This window comes from Tinamus guttatus, unplaced genomic scaffold (assembly GCF_059628265.1).
Source record: "Tinamus guttatus ecotype Peru unplaced genomic scaffold, ASM5962826v1 Tinamus_guttatus_pri_ptg001356l, whole genome shotgun sequence".
NCBI lineage: Eukaryota > Metazoa > Chordata > Aves > Tinamiformes > Tinamidae > Tinamus > Tinamus guttatus.
In genome coordinates this window covers 1-27,473 of record NW_028289890.1, presented here as the reverse complement: position 1 = coordinate 27,473, position 27,473 = coordinate 1, and the positions used below count along the sequence as shown (strand labels likewise).

At 47.4% G+C, this 27,473-nt stretch overlaps 1 protein-coding gene across 1 annotated transcript in view; it reads left to right on the top strand.

Annotated features, from left to right (window-relative positions):
* LOC104569438 (EBF transcription factor 2) overlaps positions 1-17,023 on the top strand; it is a gene marked incomplete at its 3' end in the record, with an annotated part of 115,671 nt that extends 98,648 nt beyond the window's left edge. Inside the window, exons 17-18 of the mRNA XM_088539057.1 lie at positions 16,612-16,724; positions 16,868-17,023. Coding sequence (XP_088395183.1) covers positions 16,612-16,724; positions 16,868-17,023 — 269 coding nt within the window. The remainder of the gene's footprint in view (positions 1-16,611; positions 16,725-16,867) is intronic.
* Between the last annotated feature and the right edge of the window lie 10,450 nt (positions 17,024-27,473).

The following is a 27,473-nucleotide window of genomic DNA, read 5'->3' as shown; positions in this document are numbered from 1 at the left end:
CCTCCCTAGGCCTGTGTGCTAAGAAACATACGGTGCACGTAAGTTGTGTGTGGAAAGGAGCACCGAACAGCCCCAGCGTTTTGTGGTTTTGCTTGCAGTTTACCTGTCTGGGAGGCAGTGACCCGGACAAACACGATCCGTACCAGCCGGAACACGCGGAGCCGTGCGGCCCCCGCGGGTCCGGCAGCCCCAGGACGGCCGCGCGCCGCCCGCTCCCCGCGGCTCCAGGGCAGCAGCTCCCGCCGCGTCGGCTTTCCTCGGTGTCTGGGTTTTTGATAGGGCTTTTTAACAACGGCTGAATTTGCACATGGCAGACACTGGGGAAAGAAAGCAGTTCTAAGGGCCTTGCTTTCCCTCTTGTTTAGGATTTGGACTCCATAACCACACAGTACAAACTAGCTGCATGAAGCATCTTTTGCCATAAAGATTCTGGAGGTTCCCGTAAGTGCCTTTTCAGTGCACTGGTAGTCTAAATGGCTAATATGTTTTTTCCTCAAATAATAACTGTCCTTTTTTTCTACGTTTGTGCTTTGGCCGTTGGCCCTTTCCCTTTGCATCCACGCGAGCTGTGCTGCCGGCACCGTGGGACACACAGGGACACCCACCGCGCCGCAGCACCCGGCAGTGTTTTGCCCCTTGCAGCACCGGGATTTGCTTGGGACCCATTGGGAAGTCTGTGGGATGAGCAGAGATTGAACCTGCACCCTGGATGTGACAAAGGTACTTTGGTAAGTGGTAAAAAGGCAGGTCTTGGAGCTTCACCTATTAATCTATTAGTATGTATGGGAGCATCGCTTTCTTAAAGCATTTTTGAATCATTATTGGCAGAGTCTTTCTTCATGGCACTGTTCTACCCCTTGCACGAGCCCTGCCTGACACACGTTCCCTCTCCCGGATACTTGTAACGTGCCACATCTACAAGCAGATTAAAATTATGGATGCTTTTCATTCAGTTGCTTTTGCAAGAAAAGGGTGGGAAGGATGGGGGAAAAAAAGAACCACGTTTAATGCTCTACAGTAGCACAAACCTCTTGGGCATAAAACATCATTCAGGTAGACACATCTGGTGAAATGCATCACATCAAATTAGTATCAAGGGTATTGAGATTCTAAGACAACCGGCAGACAATTCCCCTTCTAATGTACTGCTTTTGAGATTGTTGAAGAAACCTGAATCCCAAATCTCCTGTGAAATGAGTGATACTAAACATGCCTGCTCAAATACTGAAAGTGAAGATCAAAGACGCAGTGTCCAAATTGGCTTTGCAAACAAAGCAACCCCAGAGAGCCCCAAGAGAACGTGGTGCTAATTTTATCAGATCTCCTTGACTTCTTCCTCCAAACAGTTTGTCATTTAAGAAAACTAATAGTAATGAGAATGCATATCTCTACCTCTCAGAAACCTCATTGTAAGACAAACTCACTCCCTTTTAAGTATGTGCTTTGCAAGTCACTTAATAGTCTTAATCTATTTTAAATGAAAAATGAGAATGTTTCGCTCTGAAGGTACCTGCCTTTTGGTCCCCTACACACACACTCTGCCATGAATATTTCAATACAACTCAGCCTTTCAGATCAATACAGACAACTCTCAAGTTCTATTGATTTTTGGAGGTTTGGCTCACAGGGGTGATAAAATATTTCTCAAGTTATGAAACCTGAGTTGAGGAGCTTTTGCTGACACTTCAGCACTTACGATAGATACATCTCTCTCTCAATTTGTGACTAAGCAATAAGTCTTGATAAGGTGGGCAATATCATCCCACAGGGCCCACTTAAGGTCAAAAAGAGAAGCCAGGATAATAGTACAGCCCTTAAGGTCCCCCAACTTCAGTTTTCTGAGGTAATCACTTATTCTTTTCCACATGTGCTGAGAGCCCTTCTCCCAACATTCATTAGTCAGTGAGTGAAATTCCCTTTCCATGGACCTCTGTAAGCTGTCAGAAAGAAAGGGACACCAAAGCAGACACCAAATAAAGCAACTCCCTGCTGAGGCAAGGAAGCTAATCCTCTCCGTATGGAAAGGAAATATAGTTAATTATGTATTTATGCATGTCATTGCAGGCTTATATCTTGTTTCACTTTCATCCACAATGATCCTAACCTATTAAAATATAATGAGTAAACATTTCTGTCTTTCAAATAACAACACACAGGTTCTCAGTGTTTCCCAATCATTCCCTGGCAGGACACTGCAATTTGGTGCAGTTATTATTTGCATTAAAGTAGCACCTAGGAAAACAAGAGCTTCTTCGTCCTGTCGCAAACACATTTCAAACAGGTTCAGCAGTGCAGCTCCATGAAACTAGAGGAGATCTGCACTTTCGTCCCAGTTTGCCACTTGGCACGTTTAACTCAAGCACGTGCCATCCAATCAACACCCACTGCCTCCCATGGCAGCAATATCTTGCAAGAATCCTAAGTTAGTTAAAACCTGCTTTAAAAACCCACGTTGGCCATCTCTAATCAAATTACATTTTTCAAGCTGTTCACTTCCCAAATCCCATAAAATGGTTTCTAATATTTTTCCCACAACTGGTGTTAAACTGTAATTGCTTGCTGTATCTTTTTGCCCCTCTTGAATAATGGGTGTTAAATTTGCCACTTTATAGTCCTTGGGAATGTGACCTGTCATTATAAAACTTCTAAAAATGTCAGTTAACACTTCACAATTTTCTCTCCTTTATTTCCTTTTACAGCAATGGATGTACCCTCCCCGGACCAGATACCTGATCTGCCTCCGAGTGTAAGACGTTTCAGCAAGAATTTTGCAATCATTTGCACACTAACACCTTTAACATGCCTGGGAATAGAAAGCCAGATCTTTGACTGATGGAAACTGGCATAACTCCACTAATTTTAGGAGTTACCTCAGTTTACACCACTTGAAGAGTTTGCCATACACTGCACTTCTTGTAGCTGACCTCCTCAGAAAGGCTCAATCCATCTAATTTCTCATTATTCAAACAAAAACGCAGTTGCAGGTAGCTTGAATACTTCATTGGAGGCCAGCGTGATCAGCAGAGCTGTCACTGAACAGCAGAGCTTCCTGTGTCGGGATTCGGGAACGCGGCCCCGTCTCCCGCCGCCGGAGCAGCCCGGAGCACCGGGGCCTCCCGCCGGCCGCGGGACCTCGACACGGCCTTTCGGAAATCCCAATCCTGCCTGGGGTAGTCGGAGCTTTCCGAGCTCTCCCATTCCCTCGGCAGGTTTGCACAGCTTTTCAGCAGCGGCCGGCACCGGATCCCAGCCCCTGCATCCCTGCACCACGTTCCTCATCGCGGCCTGTCGCGGCCGCGCTCCGTGGGCGCCGGCAGGCGGAGGACGAGGTCTGCCCGTCACCGGGGTCCTGCTCGCGGTCCTGCCCGGCCTCCTCCTCTCCCCTTCCCGGGATCCCTGGTTTCTCCCGCCCTTGTCACCCCCTGCTCCGAGCACAGGCCCTGCTGGCAGAGGGGAGCAGCCAAAGAGCCAGAACCTCCCGGGTCCGAAGCAGCGCCCTAAGCTCCGCGTTTGCTCGGTTAGAGACATCATTTAAAGTATCGTTCATTCGACATCAGTAACAGGATGGGTCACAACTCAGTATTAAATGAGAGGCCATTCTCAGATATCCACAGCTAGGAACTGGACATTGAACCACTGCCCGAGGTGCCCGAGACCCCAGGTTACTGCACTGGAACATGAAGGGCTTCCCCAGGCTGCTCACTGGAGCTGTGCGCCCTGTGCCGGGACGAGGCTCTCGGGAGCCACCCCAGGGCACGCACACGTCGAGGGAGACGCTCCAGCTGTGCGGCACGGACACGGCTCAGACATGGCACCGACACGGCATCGACACGGCACGGACACGACACGGCCCCGACACGGCACGGATGCGCACGGCTCCCCCCGTCCATCCTGGCTGCCCTCCCAAAAGGGCTCCCACCACCTGGGATGCAGCAGCGAACACGGAGTGAGGGCAAATTCCCCCTTACAGCATCCAAAGGTCGGCTCTGCCCCAGCCAAGAGAATATCCAGGACATGTTTTATTTACATTCCTCAAACAGGGCACTTGAGCTTTCAGGGGTTTTTGTTTTGTTTTTTTTTTAAACCAAATTTTGTCAGATGAATTTGTCTGCAAACTTCTTGTAAAGCCCCGAACAAGTTCTGCTGAGCAAAGCCAGACCCCGTTTACTATTCTCTGAGCTTCCAAGGCACCTCCTTGCACTGGAATCGCACCGGGATAGAGAAGTGATGTAAAACCAAGGGAAATGAATCGAGGCTGTTAGTATCTGAGCTATTAAATGTAAAACTTCTGTTTGTGAGCCTCAGAGGTTTCTTAAAGCGTAAGGAATGTCATCAGTCTAACCATGCAAGGAACTGGGGGTTGTTTAAAGCTTGATTTAGCTCAGTTTCTTTTAGGTCCAGAACCACTTAACATAAAGTCCTGCCTCGCATGAAGCTAGACATTCTATTAAAGTCGGGACAGAACAGCACACTTGAAAAACATCTGCTCCAACACTCTTTGTTGTCTAGACCAATGATAGATTCAGATCCAGAGGAGTCCAACAAAAAATGATTAAAGGCTTGGAAAGGCTTTTCAGAGGGGGAAAAACATAAAAAAGAAAAAGAGTGGGAGACATTTTTCAAAGGCATCTAAATGTCTTGCAAGCCAAATTGCTAAAGACAGAGAGGAATCCAGGTGCAGCAATGGTTAATTCACCCATCCTCCTGATGAAAGCTAAATAATCCATTTTGTGTTCTGGGCTCTCGTAGCTAAGCTCTTCCAGTTCCCCCTTCCTTCCAAGATTTTAATGAAGCAACAACCTGAGGAGATACCTCAGCTCCCACGCTTGGTGCTCAGTGTGTTTCAAGCCTTTAGCAGCTCCTTCTAGGAGCTCGTCCACAAGTATCCGTGCCTGAGCAACCTTCGTGCTTCTGGTTAATAAGAGCTTTTTATTATTATTTTGTGGGAATAATCAAATTTTCTTTCCTCAAAACTATGAGGAATGGGAAATTTACAACTGCTAACTCTGTTTCTTAAAAGGGAAATTATTTTTAGCCCATAAGAACTAATTTATTAATAGAAATAATCATCAGAAGATATCAAAGAAAAAAGGAACTTTTCAATAGAAGAAAATAAATGCCTGCACTTATGCAAAATAGTAGAAGACGGCAGGCTCTGGGACGGCACCACCCCAGGCAGCGGGTCTGCGCGGATCCGGACAGAACGCAAACCCGCACTGCCGAACCGCTTCGGGTCGGCTTCCCAGTGCGTCACCTAAGTGCAGTCCAGGCTATACATCGCTACGGAGAAAAGAGAGCACCACAGAGCCTCACCCTATGCAGAGGGGCAGCGGCCAGCGCAGAGCTCTGCGGCACCGTGCACGGCACGGCACGGCACAGCACGGCATGGCACAGCACCCAGCACAGCCAGGGCCAGCGCAGAGCAGTGCAGCACCGTGCACAGCACGGCACAGCACGGCATGGCACAGCACCCAGCACGGCCAGGGCCAGCGCAGAGCAGCACCGTGCACAGCACGGCACAACACAGCACGGCACGGCACAGCACAGCACGGCACCCACAACACCCACGGCACCCACAGTCCTGCAGCCAGCACGGCCAGGGTTAAGACACTCTCCTTACTGCAGTTGTGATTGGCTCAAATGGTGTCAAGACCCAGACAGAACCTTTTGGTTCTAAAACGTCTTTTCTTGATTCAGAGGGAATGTCCATGAGTAAGTCCTATTACATTACAAACAAACAGTAAAAGATGAAAGTTTGCACAGACTGTACAGACTTTATAGCAACTAGCTACAATGGGTGAAAATCCTAGCTTATGTTGTTGCTTCTTTAATATGTGTTAAATCAACTTCCATTGGCAGCCCTTCTCCTTCCCTCACTTGATTTGAGGGCCCTTTCTCCTTCCCTCACATAATTTGACCCTCAGGGCATAAGAGCTTTTTCCTCTGCAGCTCCTGCCCAGAAGTGCATCTTCTTTGCATCTCTTTTCCCCTTCCACTCATTCACGCTCTCTTCTAAACTCAGCTGGAAGCATCTCTTTTCCCGCTTGCCCATGACTCTTAATTTCTCTCTCCCTTGGCAGTTATTTAACTCATTAACTGAATTAATTTTAACCCTAAAGCACTTTGAATGAATAGATTTTATGAAAGATCTGATACAAAAAGAAGTCTTGGGGCCTTTATGCTGCTGTAGGTGCACAGAGGAGCCTTAATGTAACTGAGAATCAGTCCCTTATTTCACAGATCCTATATGGGGTTTAATCTCAGTGCAAGTCACAGATTCCATTTGGTGACAAAGTGGCTCTTTGATTGATAAAGGTCCCATGTCTCTGACATACACTAAGTAGCCAGGCATCCTGAACAACGAAAAAATTATTCTTGGCTCTTTAGAAACAAGACACTCTTGTCATTTTCCCACACATGCTTCCAAGCAAAGTTCCTTTTCGTTTTAGAGTTCTGTTTCATTAGAAAATATTAAGAGAGGAGGAGCCTCTTAATCTGCAAATGGGCTGGGGAAGGAATAAAAGGAAGAAGCAGAGGAAGAAAAGATAGAACCTGTCTGTGATTGAGGGTATTTTCTCCATTACACACCATGATCATGGGGCCTAAATAAGAACTTGCTCAGATCCTCTCAGCATAGATGATCTCACAGCTCTTTCCTTATCTCTATTTTCTAGATTTCAATTTATACACTGCTAGGAAACAAAATGCTCTTCATAGATCAGTGCCAAAGTGAAATCCTTGTATCAGAAACAAATATGTTTCTGATATACGGAGTAAATTGACCCCAAATACAGCCCTGCTGTGGGTTGTTTTCCCTCAGAGCAGCAAGCACTGAGCAGGACTGAAGCTGAGCCAGACTCATTTGGCTAGTCATTACTTGACTGAAAGGTGATACTAACCATTTAGATGGTTTATCCCCTTCTTGTTAGTGGCATCGTTCAGTCAGGACTGCTAAGCCTCCCAGTGAACGGATCGCATCTCCGGAGGGAATTACTCGCTCCAACCAGGAAATGTGGGGTTTGTTAGTTCAAACAGCATCTGTAGGAAGCTGGTAAACAACAGCTGAGATGATGAAAGATCACATCAACTCCTTGCTTTGAACTAAAAGACATTAAAACCATGAGTGTACAAGTTCTTATTATAGTTTAGGCCCCCCTGCCTGCTGCTCCCCAAGAACCTGGCATGGTTGTTCTTGCTGCATAACAAGCTGTATAATAAAAATCCATAAAAATATCAATAAGGCACTTAAAAGTGACATGCAAAAGTGACAGAGGCCTATTTCTGGAGATGCTGGCAATTTGTTACTTTATGCCTGGAACGAAATCAAACACTCTTCCTGGCCCAGACTGACATTTTTCATCTCAGAGACTTCAGATATGTTGTCACCTGGATGTACATATGAATACCCAGAAACAGAACCATTAGCATCATTTGTACAGGGAGCATATGCCAGGTGACTTGCAAATGAACACAGGGACATGCTGCTCCCCTTTCCTATAACCCCTCAACTTTTTCCTCCTCATAAATACCCCACAAGGCTTCCCCTTAATAAAAAGGGCATCTGCGGAACTCGGTACGTAAGACGCAGGACTGCACTGGAGCTCTCCTGCTCACCCGCAGCGCAGTCACTGCTCCCCTCGTGCGTTAGGGGACACTGCAGGCAGCTTCTGGGGGAAGGAAACCTCTGAGGCCTTGGCCCTGCGGCAGCTCCTTGGCATGTCCAGGACAGCAGCGTGCAGCACTTCAGTGTCTCCTCATCCGTGAGCATTAACTATGCCCAAAACTGAAAGAGGAGGGATCCAGCTAGGAAATTGGCTCAGAGGCAGCAGGACACGCTCCTACCTTTCAGGAGACACTGTGTTCAGTGAGTCTCTCTGTCCCTCACAGACAATGGTGGAACAGCAGCAGCCCATCTCCAGCGCGGGGTCCCATCCACCTGTGACAGATGGAAGACGCGGGCAGGCCGCATTGCTCACCTTCACCTCTGCCCCTTCCCTCGATGGGGGCTATAAGCTACCACGTTCATTCACCAAGCGCCCGCACAGAAACACGAGCCTCAGATGAGCAGCAGGTCATTAATTACTGATGATGGATGGGGGGCTGCAGCCCCTCGTCCGGGCGGGCGCTGCGGCGCGCGGCTCTGCTCCCCTGCACCAAGCGCTGCAGAGACATCCCCCTCTGCAGCCCGGAGCTGCTCGGTCTGATTCCACCAGCTTTGCAATGTAGAATGTGAAAACAAATCTGTTCAGATTCTTTCCCTCTGCTTACAAGACTTAGCACCTTTGCAGAATGAACACTAAGCAAAACACACTGAGATGAATTAATTAGACCCTAGGAAAGAACATGCAGGCTTGGAGAGGTGTTTTACTAAGCCATTTGCAAGCAACAATTAGAGGGGATGTAAATTGCATTCGCCAGCGCTGCCGAGATGACAGAACGGAGCCACCCGGACGGAGAGCGCACTGGGACGCTGGGGCTGCCGCGCTGCTCCTGGCCAACGCGGCTCTGCGGGCAACCAAGGCACTCGCGGCTGTTCTGGCACTTACCCCCTTCCCTGCTCCAAAGGTATCTGCCTGCATTAAGGGGCTACAAGTACTGCAATAAAAAATAAAAAAAAAAACAAGTTTCATTTGACTCTTGTTGCAGTGTACACCAGAGCTGCATGCTTTACAAGTCTACTAGAGTGAAATAAAAAGTAAGACTTCCTGGATGTCTGCTCCATTTCTCAAGTTATGAGGCAGAGAAAAATCTGCAATTGCTTTACATATAAATGTGAAAACAATTTTAGAACTCCCTGGCCCTTTATCAACATGCATATGTCTCCTACCAGCTCCAAACTGCACATCATAACAACACAGGAGAGCGGCGGTGAAGGAAAGGGTTCGACCCTGCAGTTCTGTGTTAACCTGCTTATATCCAACCATTTGCAAAATTACCCCTTTCCCCTTTAGAGGTATAGGGGGGTGTAGAGGGCTCTACAGCTTGTTTTATTTTGAGAGGGGAAGCAAAATAAAAACCAAAATCCATGGACTATCTTCTGTCACCCCCCATAAAGGTCACTGAATGCTGGGGGATGAGGAATCTAAACCAAATCACGGCAGTCACATATGCAGACTTGGTTCCATTTCATAGATACTGCTGGCCATGTGATACTGCTCTGTATGTTGCATTAATGTATACAGTATGAGAAAGAAAAGAAATATGATAAATTATGTGTATTTCATTCAATCAGTCAAAAGAAAAGCCAAACTCCAGGTGGCTGAACTATACAGAGATTAAAATGTTATTAAAATGTTAATTCAACTGTCTCATTATTTCTACACTAATCTAGTCACATAAACTCACCCCATATTCTACTATATCTATCAAGAATGGAACTTGTTGCACCAAGAAAAAAGAAAATCAACAATATGCTATTAAAAATATTTCTTTTAAGTAGTAGTAACCTGCCTTCTCCTTTGGCGCAGAGAGCCAAAACCTTGCATAGCACGGATATAAAAAACAAACCCAGGCGGACCCCTTCCTGCAGCATCCGCAAGGAAGCCCCGGGGAGCCGGGAGCCACCTGAGGGCGAAAGGGAGCCCTCGCGTCGGCGCAACGCGCTGCCGGAGCCACAAAACGGCACCGGAGAGCGGAGCGCCGCGCCAGCACGGCGCCCACCAGCAGGGCCCGCACAAAGGCACCTCCTCGGCCAGGCCGACCTCGGCACGAGCAGACTGGCACCAACCGCCGCTTGCGCTGAGCTCGCAAATCTGTGCTCGATTGAAGCCAACCTCCCCAAAAGACACCCTAGCACACTATGGAGAACATGACAGATTTTAAGGTATTCCTCATCCCAGCGGCCAAACCAAGCAGCAGCCAAACAGCTGCTTAAAATAGCAGTCAAACTGAGCCTTGGCCAAACTTATGACAAATTATTTCTGTAAAACAACAGAGTTGTGCAGCAGTCTGCTCTCTGTGCCCCTAAAATATTACACAGAAAAATCTTTTCTGATCCAACTAGACTCTTTTTTTCAGGTTGAAAGAGGTGAAGAATTAGAAGGTGGAACCTGCAAGATGACAGCAAAACAAACACGGTCTTTGTAATGAGCTGCGCCCAGGGTGCCCCATCTTTAGCCCCATGAAGCTGCTGGTCGCTGATTTAAACGTTCCTGTGCCGGGCTCCGCACAGGGAGCTCTTGAAGAGCTCCTGAACTAAACAAACCAGAGAGCGTTTCCTGCTACGGGAGCAGCTCAACAGGCAAACTAGGCTGCCTTGAACTCGAAACAGCACCGACTGCTTCGGTGCCAGGGAGGAAAGGCTGCAGCCTGCCCAGGACAGCGACGGCCCTGCGCGATCAATTATTGATATCCACGGGAGCTGGAAGACGCCTTATGCCAGTTGCCCAAGGGACGCGGGAAGCCCAAAGGGAGACAGGAAGTTAATGGCAAAGCAGAGAACCAACAGGCACCTCCGACTTTCCATTTTAACCATATGTCCATGTGTCCTTTTAAATTCTCTGTGTTCTGCTTAAAAGCAGTTCTCCCATCTCTGCGCCCCGCTCCGCTCCCCAGCTAGAAGATGGCACTTGAGCTCTCCTAGCTGCGCTCTGTCAGCTCGCGCTGCCACTTGGGATGTGCTGTCGCTTCCATGGAAACAGAATCATGAATCTTTTTCCCAGGAAATGCCTCCAAACTGCTTTCATTTGGTTTGTTGTTTCCACGAGAGGCTCTGCGTGCATATGTGCATGTGTGTGCTGAGGCTGTAGGACTTTTGCTATTACTTAACATAAAACAACCTTTTGAAAAATGAATTAGATGCAACATTAATTTGAGTACACAAATTCTCCCTTTTCAACAGACTTTGCCCCTTCTGTTTGGGGTTCCTTGCAAACATTGGTCTTGCAGTTTGGATGGCACGTGGGTATTGAACTATTCACTGATTTATGTGCGCTACCACCACAAGGAGCGACAGGGCTCGGCCGCCGCGGGGGTGACCAGGGCTGCGCTCGCAACGCAGCAAGGCTGCGCGGACGGGGCGTGGAGACTTTGCTCTGTCCTGTCTTTGCACCTAACCACAACGTACAGCAAACTACTACTGACTGCAGAGGAAGCTTCTCCCCTCGCTCTATCTGCAACGCCAGTGCCATCCACAGAGCCCGCGGTGGTTTCGTGTATCTTAACAGCCAGAGGGATACTTTACTCGCCCCCCTCATCTCTTTCTATGTTTCCTCTGTCCTGCAAACAATTAATTATAAAGCTACACCTAAATTATAAATTACCAATTTTAGGGAAGAAAAAAAAAAAAACTTTATATTCTGAAAGGCTGATATGTCAAGAATGGAGAGAAGCAGCTGTTTTGGAAATGTTGCCTTTTTCTTTGTTCCGAATGCTATTTAAACATTGGCAGGGGGCCTCATTAAAGATGAATCGATGAATTAGTAAGTAGTGTTGTAGCCAGAAGAGACAGCATGTGCTCCTGTGGTGAAAACAGATTTACACAAAAGAAAAGGGGGGGGAGGAATTTCCCAATCTCACTGTGTAACAAAGTCAGTGTTTTACAATATTCTGTCAGAGCCACACCAATCCCAGGCAGGATCCATCAGAATTTCTAATATAAATTCATATTTGGGGATGGAAGTTGGACCTGGATGCTAAGTTTCCTCTGGGCTAAAATGTAATAGACAACTTTGGAACCCTAGGGCATTACAGTTACCAAAATGTTATGAAGTGTGAAATAATAGTAATTAGTATTATAACATGGGAATCACAAAACACCAAGATATAATCCAGATGAAAAGGCAAAGAGAGATATCAGCGCAGCCATGACCATGATTGTACGCCTGCATTAATGCGGTAAGAGCAGCTTGCTCGGGGCCACAACCTCCAGCCCGGGGAGAAGCCCATGAGCGTCGGGCGCAGCGCCGCGGGTGCCACGGCCCGGAGCGGCCGCGGAGCCGCTCTGAAACGCGAGGACGTCGCCGGAGACACGGGCTCCGGGCAGCGCTCGTCCCGCAGCCTCCATCCCGGCTGCAGGAGCGCAGGACGGGCAAGGTCTGCACTGCACTAAGTCACAGCGAGTGGAGGCACAGGCAGGTTTTGAGATTTGCTCAAGGTCACACAGGGAACCTGCAGCAAAGGCACTACTGAAGCCAGAGCTCTCGGATCGAGCAGCCTTTCATCTATGACCCGTCCTGCAGATCACCAAACAAAGGCACACAGGCGGCTATCAGCAAAACAGAGCGGCTCTGGGTGATTCCAATGGGTTTTAAACTCATACAGGGATTGCTCCAGCTCCTGAGCCTCTGCTTCATTTTGGATCTATCACTATTAATAAACCTCAAGAAGAATCCTAAAAACTTGCAAGACAAAGTGGTGTTTTACAGTTACCAAAGGCCCATTTATCCTACTTTGTAGGTGCAGAGAGCTGAGGTTCTCAACAGCTTTAACTTTCTCAGCCATATCAAGATTTTGGGAGCAAATAAAAATGATGTCATTTGTGTCTTGACTACTACAGTGCTTGGCTTCCTCTTCTTTTTTTTCATCAGTTACTATTTTAGAACCAATTCAAGACACTTTGATCTGTTTTGCTTTCCTGATCAGAGAAGAGCCGAGACCCTCACGCTAAACCCTGCCAAAGCGCCGACCCCGGCGCGCGCGAGGCCGAGGGGCAGAGCGGTTAAGTGGGTCAGGAGGGGCCAACGGGCAGCCTGGGTCTGAGCTAGCGCTTCAGCTCCCAGTGTCCAAACACGAACAACTACCTGCCAGAAAGTCTGACCCTTTCCACTTCCTCTCCTGCTGCTCGCTGAGGAACCCAGCTCATCCGGAGCAGAAACACGGAGCTCCCACGTGTTTCATTTCCACCATAATTCCACCCGCCCTGTATACAGATATTAGAGCAGAAATATGTGAAAAAATTGGAAGTTGCTTGCAAAAGAAGACAACAACAACAACGAGAGAAACACACGATTAATCCTGCTGTCATGCAATCAAGCCATACTAGCTCATGGTCAATAGAAAAAGGGGGAGCGAACAGTTTAATTTCCCTTTTAAACCAACTTCTGAAGATCTTGATGTCATTTTAAGCTTGTTATTAATGACATTAAGATCAGATTCTTTTAATTAACTTTATGTCCCTGATTTCTCGCTGGACGGGCAGCGGCGGCGGCTCCGCCTCACGCCGGGCGCAGGCACCCCGCTTCATCATCAATGGCTTGGATGGAAAGCTGAAGTTCCCTCGTTTTGTGCCAACTACACAAAGGGAAACGGCAAAACACTGGAAAAAGTTTTGCTCTGATTGTTTCCATAGTAAATAGGTTTCATTCCTCAAAAGCCAACTCAATTACCTGCAAAATAAAACGCCATGTAGCAAAGTATGGGGAGTAATGTTTGCTCAATAAGACACACTGATTTAAATAAACTACTGAAAAAAAATAGGGACAGGGAAGATTCTCTATCAGATTATTTCTAGCTTAGTGCAATCACCAAGTGTAACGCCACACTCCCCATTACACCAAAGGTAGGTCAAATCTCAATTATTGTTATTTAAATTAAGAAGACAAAATGGTAAACAAGATGGAGAGAGAACAACTAGAGAGCAATATATTAAAAAGAAAAAAAAGGAGGGGGAACTTTAGGAAAATAATCTGGGTATTTAATGCCAAAGAAAAAGAAATTTTAGGGTACAGCCCAGAGACGGTTAACACATGCTGGCAGAAGAAATCTTAATAAATAAATAAATAAAGGAATAAATCTTAGCTCACTATTCTTCTAAACGGACACGGCTCCCATTCAAAATGTTTGTTTCCTACCAGTGCTGTACCTCTGGCTTTGCTGTACTTTCTGTAGGTAGGGTCATAAAAAAATATTGTACCTCAAAAAAAATGTACTTGAATCTATTGATTTCTGCTGTACTAAAGCCCCTGACATTCTGGCGCGATGAAGATATTGCTCTGGACCCTGTGTGCCTCCTCATACTTCTCTTCTGCTTATGAGGGTCTCTAAGGATGGTATTAAAGATATTGTAGTTCCCACTTTCCGACTCTGGGATATCAGCGAGATTCTCCTGTGTAAAGAATAATTATCAGCACTGCTGTTACCTCTAGTAAGTGTGTAATTACATGCTCTGTTTTGTGGGCTGTAGGCTGTGCAATTTTAAATTATACAATAATGACAAATTCTCTTTTTTACCACCTTCTTCCAAATAATAATAATTTTCATCAACATCATAATGAAAGAAAGAAAACCTTCTTCTGATGTTAGGATTAGCAGTTTGCATTTGGTTATTTTTTCCCTTTAAGTCTGAGAAGGATCTCTGAAATATAAAATTTCATCTGAAAAATAGGTGAGAGGTAACAGGGGGAGGAAAGGAATGAATAAAGACAGAAAGAGAATGAACACAGAACAAACCTTAACAGACAGAGAGCCAGAGCAGGCATGGAAAAAAATCAATTCTATTAACGCAAGAGAAAGGTCCTGCCTTTACTGGGAGGCCTGGTCAGCAACAGGAGCGCCCAAAGCACCTGGAAACCCTCTCCCAACGCAGCGGCTCTTCCCAAGGCCCCACGGAGACCCCTCGCAGAGAGGCAGCGGAGGCCGCGGCAGCTGGCGCGGTGCCCGGGATCGGCGCGGTGCCCGGGGGCCGTCGCTGACCGTCGCGGCGCCCGCCGCCCGCCTGGGCGCCCTTGTGCGCCTGCCAAGGCGGACGCGACGTCCTGTGCCCTCCAGGGAAGCCTGGCAGAGACAAACCTACCTATACCAGTAACCCTGCAAAACCTGCGGGATCCGACCTAGATTCTTTCCATAGGTTATTTCAGGCATGGAGATTTCAAGCAATCTTATGGAATCCAGTTGTTTGGCTGCAATCATCAATGAATTTCTGCAGCAATGTCACAAAAATTGGAAATTCATTATAATATTCTTTTCTACTCAGGTTTCTTTTCCTTCATTTTCAGCAGCAGGATGCTGCCTTTGCTTCCAGTCAAGACCACAGATTGCAACTCACAAAAAGGCATTTTTAAACATGCTACCATAGGCTTTGAGACAGAGAACATCTCAGAGAGATATGAAAATGTATACATAAAAAGTATATTCTATTATGCTTACAAAATGTACTTCATTTCCTGTAATTAGGATATCCAGGGAAAATTTATTTATTGTGAGCAAGGGGCTGTGCTCACTCACTACAATTAAAGGCTGAAAGTAATAACATTTTAGCGTCTTTCTATAGGTGCTTTTCCTCTACGTAGGTGATTTCATGTTTAAACATACTCACACGGCAAATAGCCACGTGTGATTAACGCCCGGAGCGCAGGCAGGCTGCGCTGCGCCTCCTCGCCAAAGCTGTCCATGACCCTTGGCAATCTGGCTGCCGTCAGCAGCGGCTCTTGCAGGGTGCTGCGCGGTGCTCCGCGACGCGGCCGCGCAGGGCCGTGCTGGAAGGCTGCACCTAGCGCCCTGCCGTCCTTACAGCCCTTTGGGCTGCAGGAATACCCCGAGGAAAGGTGATGGGGCAGCCTGGAGGCCGCTCCCGCTGCACGTCGGACCCAGGCATCGGTGCGGGGTCTTCCCGTGTTGTGGGCTCAGAGCAGACAGCAGGAAGCAGCTCCCCGGGGCAAGGGGGAGCCCCGCGCGGCTGCCACGCGAGAGCTCGACCGCGCGCGGCTGCCGCCAGCGCTGCCGGGCCAGGGCCCAAAGACACCCAACGGAGAGGTCTGCTAGAGACCAGCAGGAGCTGGGCCGACACGAGGCTACGGGCAGGAAACAGCAGGTCGCAGAAACTGCCCTAAAACATATCGGAGAAGAAGACTTTTTAAATAAAAATAAAAAATAAAAAAGGGAAACTTAACTGCACATATTTCGAATTGCAGAAGCAATTAAAGCCTAAGAAGAGTCTACTGGAGGAAAAAAATTACTACTAAATTTCATGAAGATCCTGGGAAAAATGCTATTGCGTTTGTCTTGGGAACAACAGAAAAGATTTGCCGGCAGTGAGCGGAACTTCACTGCTGGGTTGTAGCTCTGATGACTCTGCCTGGTATTCTACCGTTCTTGATAAATCCTAGTGGAAATTCACTTAAATGTCATTTTTAAACTGTTGGTTCTATCTTGTTTAGTCTATTCTTTGATACAGGAGAGCGTTTGCATCAGCTTAACCACAGATTTTTGCTTCTAATAGATGGGATGAGCTAAATGTAATGTCCAGTGTTCTTCAAATGGGGGAGGGAAGGAAGTTTTTTATTTTCCTAGCACCCCTTCAACATTTGTTAGGGCAGGTTTCATTCCTCTATTCCAACTTAGTTAGAAAATAGACTGTAGAAGTTCACCAATGGACGCAATTTTTTGTCACAGACAGAATATCATCGGATTTCTTGGTTCTCTCAGGCTTACAGAGATTTTTTTTGGAAAACCACCATCAGGTTCCCCATCTTTGGTTGGGGTCCACATTTCAGATTTTGAATGGATTTCTTTTCCCGGATTTTAATTGACAGTGAAAACCCGATTTCTGAAGCCAAGGTAAGGTACTGAAGGTAAGTGATCAAAACACTGCCCCTGTAATAAATCACTGCAGCCCAGGTCACGGTCTGGAGTGCGAATGCAGCGTTCAATAAAGAAACACACTCCACCTTCCAGCTTCCAGCCGCCCCGGCTAATTGACCTCATTGTGGTAGCACCATTAATCATCCTGGCACAGGGCAAGAGGCAGCGCCGCCGCACAGACCCGCACGCGGTGGGGGGAGTAAAAGGTAAGAGGAAATCATAGACAGTTCTTCCTTAATTAACTCATTACATTTTCTGCTTTATAAGATGTCACTATTTTGCCAATGGAATATCAAGAATAATACGCAGGTTTATCCAGCTTGTGTTCACATCGCCCATGGATGTCCAGCACAGCAAATAAAACCAGATGTGAACAAGGGCTGGTACCTGGCGCTGGACACATCGCATCGCATCGCCACGCGGCAGAACGTTATCCGAAGGCAAACCCGCATCCCCGACGTCATCTACACGACGCCGCTGCCCCGTGCTACGTGCTCTTACGCACGTTTGTCAATGCAGGGCTACGACACATACAGGAAAACGCATCTAACCTTTCCCTTGCTGCATCACAACCTGGCCATTTTCGGTCCACATTTAAAACCATGAGTTTGTAGCCAACAGCACCTGAAAGCTCATCCACTTACCCAGTAAACGGGAACAGTCACCCGAGAGTGTCATGCTGGTGTGAGGAATTTCAGCAATCTAAGGACGAGACCTCATTAAGGCAGAGCTGAAGTCTGTAGAATGAGAGTCAGTGTCCAGGTTCCCAATGTATATTAATTTGGGGGTTCCAAAATGGTCAAATTAACAACACTATTAAGGTGTCCAGATAACCTTTATAAAGTTTGTCCAGGTACATGAAAAACCACTGAGAAGCAACAGAATTTGAACTCTAAAATCTCTATTCAAAGTAGACCATGTAAACACTTTCATATTTTTATCTTGTGTTTTATTTGGGATTATGCCTGTTTTATTTGATATAAAACTATTTATAGACCATGAATAACATGATCTAACTTTAAGGCTGGCCCTGCTGGGAGTGAGGGATTGGAGCAGATGACCTTCAGACATCCTTTCCAGCCTAAATTATCCCACAATGCTATTAAAAAAGCCTTCAATAGACAGAAGTAAGTCTTTTTTGCACTGAAACTGGAGTATCTTCAACATGAAGGCACAATTGTTTGTTAAATGACAAGAATTTCTGGGGAAACAGCTACCACAAAGCCGAATCTCCAAAGCAACCTAAAGGACTTAGTAAAAACCGAGAATTAAAATGAATTTAAATAAGGAGCTCAACACTGATCGACATAGTCACGAGCATGAGCCGTAGAGAATATTAACCATGTTCACAGATCACCCAGTGAGGAAGAGGAGTCGATATCTGGGAGCCCTGCAGTCCTGGCATCGTCCGAGTCCCCCGTCCGTCCCTCCAGCCCAGGCGGCAGCGTCCGGGCCCCTTCCCGGTGCCGCGGGGCTGGCAACGCCAGACCGCGCAGATCGCCCGCCTTCCGGCTGCAGAGGCCCGGGGGCCTCAGCCAAATTACTGGAACGAGAGGACCTGCATTTCCGCACAGTCAGGTCCCTAGACTTTCATTCTGGAAGACATTCGCCCATCTTTCCCAAAACACTTTTCTCTCCTTCCCCATTTTTCTCCATTTACACTGAGTGAATGCTTGAGTGCTTCCCCGCTAGCAATTCAAAAGAAGGGACAATCCCCTTGGAGCACGAGACACAGACCCTATTAATAAGCAAATGGAAAGAGCTGGCATGAATTCCTCGCCGTTGAGCTCGTCGCCGCCAGAGGCTGCAGCCCCTCTCGCGGGCGCCCCGCGCACGGCAGCGCGGGAGGTGACTCGGTGCTATTGTCTGGAGAAGCGACCTCCGGCTTCCACGCGCAGGGAGGCCTCGCCGGAGGAGACACTCATTCAAACGGACAGGGCTGGCTTTGAAGGGAAACAAGCCTCTAATCCTCTACATGCTGCCCACACCTGTGCACGAGGCAGCTCTGTGGGTGAAGAGGAGTGCAGAGCTCTGCGGAAACGCCGCGCTCTGCAGAACTGATGAGCTGTGCGCAGACGGCGGGGGAGCTCACGGAGCCGCCCGCACGGCTCGGCTCGGCTCCTCGCCCGGACGCAGCCCGCGGATGCTCCGCAGGGAGCGGGGCGCCCGTGTCCGCACCGCTCTGGAGCCTGCCCACCCGGCTCCGGGCGCGCGGGCAGCAAGGAAACGTTGCCGCTCACAGGAACGATGTTGTTTTGCCTTCGCACTTCACAGATCCTCAATAACTAAACACAGGACCCGATCCACAGCAACATCGCCACGGGACACAGTGAACGGAGAACGGCAGCGCTGGCCTGGCCTCGCCGAGGGCTGCAGCTCTCCATCTCACGAGCATTTTCATCACAGCCATGCAAGAGGCTGCCAAGCAACATGACATATCACTGCTCATGTAACAGAACTGAACTACAAAACCCACTCTGGGTTGAGCACACACAATTCTTGTGCTTAAACAACACGCATTATCTGTCCAGGGCTCATCTTGTGTTCAACAGGTCGAATACTTCAGCCCCTTCAAGTCTCTGTTGCATTTCTGCTTCTAACACCCCCAGTTCGCTTGCAGATACACTGGGCACTTTCTGTTTGCTTGCAGATACACTGGGCACTTTCTGTTCTGGCATCTGAGCCAGCGGGGTGTGAGGGTGGGAGGACAGCCAAAACACCCAGACCAACCACCTGTATAATGTCCTTGGGAACATTGCCCCACATACGTGCTAGGTCTCCTCTTAAAGCTCCTATCCTGGCTCTTCCCATTGTGTCATCTGTTGTGTATTTACATTTCTGCCCGTGTGACAATACTACTGGGTATATCCTGTACTTAAATCATTTACTTGTCTTTCATATTGACACCTTCTCAAATGCAGTCCCATCACACAAGTGTTTCAGTGACATGTTGAATATCTAACAGACTCCCTAGCGGACACTGGTCATTTTAATGTTGTGAACAGCTCGTCACACCTTTCATCCTCCTTCCACCTTGCTGCATTTGCTTTTTCTACCGTATAAATTGGGGTGACCATGGAATGACAATAATGTCACGTTCATGTACTACTATTCATCCCACTGCCTCTGTAAGTGATTTGCAGTTTTCACATACGATTCAGTGCATCATTTCTGTGGACAGAACATAGGCTGAACCTGTGCTCGTATTAAGTGAAACTACCACTATTTGAAACTGCACGTTTGGTTTTAGAAACACTCAAGATCAAAGCATTGCAAAGGCCCTTTCAATTCAGCCTTAATCGAGCACACCAGCTTCAGGGCTTCACAACAGTGGTAGCACAATGAAACGGGAAAGACGACCAGCAGAACCATAAATTACTGGGTTGTTACTATTCTTTTTACTCAAAAGGTAGCCTATATCAATGTATAAAAGGCATCTAATATAAAAACATGTCAAAAGAGTGATCAATTGCTGTTAGTTTTAACCTACCTTTTTCCTGAATTTTTGCAACTACCTGAAAGCTAGCCCAAAGTTAAGGCAACAAACTCAAACCACCCTCATCTATCCAGAAGAGCTCATAAAAAGCCTCAGGGAAGGCTAACCTAGGCACTACATGCATGTCATCAGCACAGTGGAAGTCAGCAGCCCTTAATGCACTTCACATTTCCTCAATTATCTCGATGTTTGGCTGCATAAATGTTGGAGCATGTAGGTATTTTTAAGTCACTCATTTCAACTCCTATGGTCAGCCAGAACAGAAAAGGTAATGAATGTAGACACTGCCCTTAAGAGGCCCAAAGTTATTAGCCTAATGCACGGGGAGGAATGATGCATTAAGACATTAAGAATCAAAACAATCACATTAATGCTTGACAGCATAAGCAGGAAACAAAAGATGAGAGCTGTAATACAAACCATATGGCTTAATAACTAATCCCTCATTTAAGCATTGTTATTAAAACACCTTCTAAATGTTTGGGCCTCAACAGAACAGCTCGGCATCGTATCTACTCTTACTTTCCCTTCCTCCCTTTCTCCTCTCCCTAATCTTCCCCCTCTCAATTTTTTTTTCCTGAAAAATCTTCAACCTGCTCCTCCTTTCACAAACTCCAAATCCTATGTCAACCCAATTAAACCTACACAGTCATAATAAATGAGGGTTGTCAGTTAGTCTCACTTGAGACACAAACTGTAGCTAATATTACTGAATATGCAGATGTTTTCTGTCTCTTTCCGTTGGAAAAAAAAAGAAGTATTATTCAAATGGATTAATGATAAATTGCTATTAATACGAGGGGGATATGCTACAGAATGCCACAAGGTTGCAGAAATGTCAAGTGGAGGAGATGTGTGTGAACAATGAAGTCCTTTTAACAGGCTGAGGTACTTGAGGAATACCCATATTGTTGTGTTTCCAAACCACGACAGCTTTTCCTTGACAGACAAAAGGGTATTCTGGAGAAAAATGGTGTGGGGGAGGCTGAAAGCCCCACCAGTAGGAGCTTTGCTGGGTCCTCAGCCTGGAGCATCTTTGATGCTATAGCCCGAGCGGTGCCAGCGGGGCTCTGCCAATTACAGCAAGAACTTCGGGCACTTCCAGCTCTTGGCAAAGTTGCTGGGAGCCAGGAATACTTCCAATTCCTGAAAAGCGGATTAAACCTGACTCTGAAAAGCGAAGCAAAAAAAAACAAAAGCAAAACCAAAACCAACTCACCTTCAATGCAGCTAATCTCTACTCCACTCAAAAATGTAGCTCCCATGTTTCACATGCGTTTGAAGACAGCTATCCCTAGTGTTGCCATCACCACTTTGAAGTAGAAGTTAATTACCTACATTTGTCAACTTGTTTTTCTCAATCCTTGAAATAGTCTTCCTATGGATTTGTTTGAAAATTATTCTTTGCTTTTAATGCTGCTTTTCCTACAGCTTTCCAATTTTTATCTATTGATTTCATGGATAGAAGCAGAGTACTAATGGCAGAAAATTTGGAGCCAGATTTTAAGCATTTTGAAGTCTAGGAAAGCAATTGAATCCCTAATCAAATATTTATCTTTAAAATGAAGAATTCATATTTTATCAACAGATGCAGATAGAACCCACCAAAACATAGGTCTGGGAAAGCAGTTAAAGAAATCTTTAAGAGCTGGCTAAGTATGTCAGGCCCTGCCTTAATTGGAGCCTCTGTCTACTGAGATCTACAGTAAGTAATAAATAGATTCTCACCTACCTACTTTCTGGAGCTATTCAAAGCCCACCTGGACTACTGATGTTCTGGCTTACAATGGAGAATAGAGAAGGAGCTGAAGGATTTGACAGCGCGAAACAGACACTTAATAAATAGTGTTCTCTTGAAATGATTCAAACCAGCTGGCCTTAGTGAAACAGCACAGAATTTAACTTGGGAGAACGAAATAAAAGATAAAGTCAGAATAAATTCATCTTTCGCTTCCCGCAGCCTCTCCATCCTCATCCCTCTTCTCTCTCCCTCAAGGCAACGAGTCTGCTTTTTATAACCATAAAGGGGGAGAACAACAGGAATTTCTTCTGAAAGAAATCAGCCAAATTTAAACTATTCCAAAAACATGAAAATCATTTGAAATCTTCAAGAGATTAGTAATTCCCAAGATTTGGCTGCTTGAAAAGGAAGAGGAAAAAAGAGGGAGGAAAAAAACCCAAAACCAGAAAACCAACTTTTCAAACATACAGGAATCATGAGTCATGATTTTCACGGACTGAAATACTGAAACCACCTGCCTTGCTGAGTGCCTTTAAGACATGTCAAACTGGACTGCCTGGAACAGATTCACCCAAAGTAAAATTCCATTTTGGAAAAATCTTAGCTCCCAGATTTTCCATTACAGTAATATCAATCTATTTAATCCCTAAAGGAGTATCTCAGGAGCGGCGCGCACAGGCCCCTCGGTGCTGAAGCCCAGCTGCCACGTGGGTGACGAGCAGCAGCTGTTGGACAGCACGCAGCCACGCTCTGCTCAGCCCGTTTAGCACTTACGGCAGCCAAGGAGAATACAGGGGAAAACCAAGAACGCAGAAAATCATTAGCCAGCAGTAAGTTTGACCAGCATGACAGGGCCAACACCCCTCTCTATAATCAGGTTTCCACCTCCCACGTACAGCCCCGTGCGCGAGCAGCATCTGCTGAACAGGCACTCCTGGAGACGCAGGCAGGAGCACAGAGCCCGGCACGTCGGGGACGCCGGCGCGCGCGAGGCTCCCTGGAGCAGCGCAGCCCGCGGATCACGACGGCCAAGGAGACCTCCGCGTCTCTGGCTACTCCGTTTTGCAGGAGCATTCACCCCGGTAGCCAGCAGCTCACTATGTATATCAGGGAGAGCAAGGGAGAACATCGGAAAACACTCGTAAAAGCTCTGGTACTGTTAAAGAAACCCAGTGAGCTGCAGCCTGAAAGATTTTCTTTACGTAAAGTTTCTGTCCAAGACCAAGAGGCAGAGAGTTATTTTTAAGACAGAGGAAAAAAGAAAAATAATATCTTTAGAAATTTCAGCGCTCTAGAAGCTCATTTGTCATAAGACCCATGATAACTGACTTGAAGAAATGCAGGCACTGCCTTATAAAAAATAATAATAATTTTAGAGCTTCAGAGGTCATAAGCCTGAGGTTGCAAGGTAGTGGAAGAATGTTAACACACTCAGGGCCAGATTCTGATCTCTCTTACAGTGATACAAAGCTAAAGGAATCCTCTGATAATTCAGCAGTAACTGTTACATATTTTACGTGGATCTCTCTATAAAAGCTGTCGGGAGGAGTTTGGAAGCTGCAGACCTGGGGTAGCCTTCTCCAACGCCAACTTGCTCGTGTGTCACCCAGGGGTGCAGGAAACCTCTCCCCCAGGTGCCAGTGAAAACGACACGAGCGCCGGCAGCTGGAAGCGGCGCTGCTGGCATGGAACCTCCTTCCAGGGCGAGAGGGGGAAAGGATTCATCTTATTATTTCTTAAGCTATTGCAAATGCAACTTCCTTATCTTGTCAAGGCTCACAATATCAAACAAACCAACCAAAAGAAAGGCAGTTTGATTAACAAATCTGAATGCTGGCTCCGAGTGCTCACAAGAGGCGGCCGCGGGGCGTCGTGCGCTCCGCGACGCTGCAAATCAGAGCGCGGCCAACGCGAGGGGACAGCCCCAGCACGCGCTAGCGCTGCGAAAGGAGAGCACAAGCCCTGATTTACGGAGCCTGGACCATTCCGTGTCAGTCACTCACTGTAAATCGATTAGGAGGCAGCGAGGTCCCATTAGGGAGATGTCATATTGCCGCAGTATTTATTGCCTGGTCTCACCCAAGCACCCAGGGAGAGCATTAATTGGGCGCAGCCTTCCCAGCGCCTCATTGCAGAGGGGGCACCGGCTCCCGGCTCCGCGGGGGTTTAGCTCCGACACCGTTTAGCTCTCCGTGGCAGTCGGTGCCCGGGGCCAGACCGCTCCAGGAGGCTCTGAGCGGGGCCGAGTGGGCAGAGCTGGCAGGTCCCCAGAGCCCAAAGCTGAAGCAGTCCCATGAGGGGGTTCACAGCACGGCGAGCACAGTCCTGAGGCCAAACCTGCACTGATGGGGAAAAGCATTTCAAATCCTCCTGCATTTCCCATGTGTTCTACCTATTTACCAACGTACGTGAGGACCAAGACAGGTCACAGAGGGCTCTCCATCCTCCAAGAATGTTGCAAACCTGCGTGCTTTTGCCACTGCTGCAGGATAATTACTGTAAAGCAGACAGCATGGATTTATTTAAGTGAGAGAAGACTCTCAATCTAATTTTAGGGATTTGAACAGAAGGCGACACTCCAGCTGGGAGAAGATTTCCACCGAAAAGAATTTTTTGATGAAAGCCAGAGGGTGTGGGTGGAGGGAATTTCACCATGTTATTTCCCTCCTTTTGCTAACCTGCTCAGGGAAATACTCAGGGGACAGTGGCTGGTACCAGCCATTATCCCTGCGGGAACGGCGGCGGTCCCTGCAAAGGCTGTCAGCAGGATCCGAACCAGAGACCTCCTGGAAGCAGCGCGGATCTCTGGCAGCGAGCTTCAAGGGACCTATGGAGCCAGTCCCTGCGGGGGACAGGACACACTTTGCAAGGTGCTCACGCACAGAGACCTGCTGGGGGTGCTGAGCCCGGCCTCAGCAGCTCCACTCTCCTTTCCTGCCTGTGAACAGCCCAAACGCAGCGATCGGGAGCTGCTGTTGCCTTCTCCTGCAGCCAAAAGCCCCCAGCAAGTTGAAACTGATATGCCTCCCCCGCTCAAAAGGACAAAGATTAAGAGAATTTACTTGACGGTATTAGTCTTGTTTGCTTAAGGAAATTTTCACATAACCCAAAATGCAGTTTTCTGAGGAAAACAAAAAGTTTGCGAACAGGAAGTTTTTGATGAGCCTTAGTTCTGCCTCACCTACCCCACAGAACAACAAGGAATATCACCCCTTCATGGACAAAGGGATAGAAAACTTTGTAGATAAAGCAGGACATTTAATCTTAAAGATTAAAGTCAGATCTTTCCAGAATGTACATTTGCACTAACAAAAAACAAACAAAAAATCCACTGAAGATTTGCAAAATATTTCAGAACTCAGAGTTCTGAGCTGATCCTCTAGGAAGAGCTAACGAAGGAGGAAATAGGCAGAGGCGGCCCTGGAAGAAGCGCTCGCGCCGCTCTCACACATCCACACACGCACGTGTCACCCCGGGCTGACGTCGAGGCCGCAGACCCGCGGCTAAGGTTCCTCGGGGCCCGCCAGCTCTGGGCCAGCTCAAAAGGAAGAAACCAGAAATCAAAGCACAAGTTGCTCCCCAACAGAACCCCCAAGGCAAAGGCCTGTTTGCTGCCTCCTGACGCACGGACCGCGTGCAGCTTTGGGATGGTGGCAGCCCGCCCCCGTTCTCTCCCCTTCAGGAGGAGGGAGCTGGTCCCTCTCCGGGGACGCGTCCCTCCCGGATCCAGAGCCAGCGGCGCCCGAGGCCGCCCCGCGTGCGCGGCGCTCCCCTCCTCTGCCGTCTGCGGGCTCCAGGCCCCGAGCTCCGCCAGCGAGCGCTGCTGCAGCAGCCCCGAGTTACGAGATAATGGAAGGCACAAGAGGAAAAGCTTCCAAGGGGCACGTTTGAGTGATAGAATAAGCATGAGCCCTGGCAAAAGCCATGCTGGGACTGCCAAGAAATTCTATATGATGCAGGTGCAAAGAGTTTTAAAATTCAGACTCATTAAAATATGTATCTTGCAAGATGGATTAAATTAAAACATCTGGGAACTAGGAGAAAAGGCTAGAGGTTTGCGGGGAAAGCGGGGCTGCGCACACGGACGCACGCGCACGATTACCTCGTTCCAAGTTAGAAAGTGGATTTGAAGGCCCCGGACTTCATCAGGATCCATAATTGTGGGAAAGTAACCTGAAGATGCCAAACAACAGGAAATTACCAGAAGAATCTGTCAGCACAATCAGCTGCTATTTTCATTGTTCTTTGGCAAATTTATACACAGTCGGGAACACCTGGGCTGGCACGCAGCCCGGCTTTGACTAATTGCCAGGGGAGAGGAGCAGTCATTTGTCTTCAGTGGGGTTTCCTACGCTCACTCCTCAAAACATGTGGTTTCACTTTTCCCCTCTCTCTGCAGGAAATGGCAGGACAGTGAAATGCAGAATAAATGAGTTCGATTCCAAGAGGTTGCCTCCTCAGAGGCCACTCCAAAAATAACTGTCTTGTGAGAGGCTGTTAATAACCAAGATTCTATATACTGTCTTCAGCAAACAACATTTCAAAGGCACACTGTTCTTTTCTCCCCAGATCCTATGTGCATTGAAAACAAAGCGGGGGGAAGAAAAGGAAGGGAGGGAGAGAAGGAAGAACATCAGCAGTTAAGAGTCCTGTATATTTTTCTGGGAAACCCACGCTGCCTTCAAGCAGCCTTGCAGAAGGCCATGCACCCTCGGGAAGTTGCCTGCCTTTTCCCTCATGGCAGGGCACGCGGTAGGCACGTTTTTCTAAAGCAGTTTCGGGACAAGGAAACCCAGTGCCCGAGCTGGGGCCGCAGCACCCTGCGGCAGAGCAGGGCCATCCCCACGAGGGAGGGACAGGCCAGCGGTTCCCAGCACGAAGCCAGTCCAGATCGGGAACAAGAACAGGGCCTATCCCAAGACAGTGAAAAGTGGGGCCTTAGTTTCCGTACGCGGCAGTTCGTGGATCCAGTTCCACTTGCTACCTACTTGAAACGGATCTTTGTGGCATGGCTCCTATGAAAAAAACAAGCCCCTTCTCAAACAGAAATTTTGAAGCAGATTTTAAAGCTATGTGACAGACAACAGAAGAGTCCCAGTAATCACCTGCATTATAGCTTTATCTTTGGCGAGACGTTGCTTTTGACATTGTAAGACTGCACTTTAAAAGATCACCTCTTTACAAGAACCACCTGTCTAAAGCGACAGCTTTTTCCTTTAACCTCAGAACATATTTTTAAGGTTAACATACCACTAAAAAAAAAAAAAAAAAGAAAAGAAAAAAAAGAGAGGAAAAAGGGAGAAAAAAGAGAGAAAAAAAGAAAGCCTCCTCCCATTACCATTGATTCTTAACAAAGCCAGGCCAAGACGTCCCCTCCATGCAGCAGAACTGTGTTTTATGTATTTCCCTTTTAAACCTGGAATACTTTCTAATTTAAACTGTGTAGTATTTTACCAGTTCGGATGGTGTTATGTCACAGAAACAGAATGTTTTATATTGAAGCGTATATCCGCATTTGGTATATTTTCACCTGCAGCTTGTCCAAATCCTACCATGATTTAGCATCTTGGCACGCTGACAGCAGAGATCAACCTATCCTTCCCACCGCCCAGAAAAGCCCACAACATTTAAAACATAGCAGATGATCATTAGGTTGGGTGAAGGAGGCAAAGGAACATTTGGGTTTGATTTGGTTTCGGTTGCAGGCTCCTTAGCTGG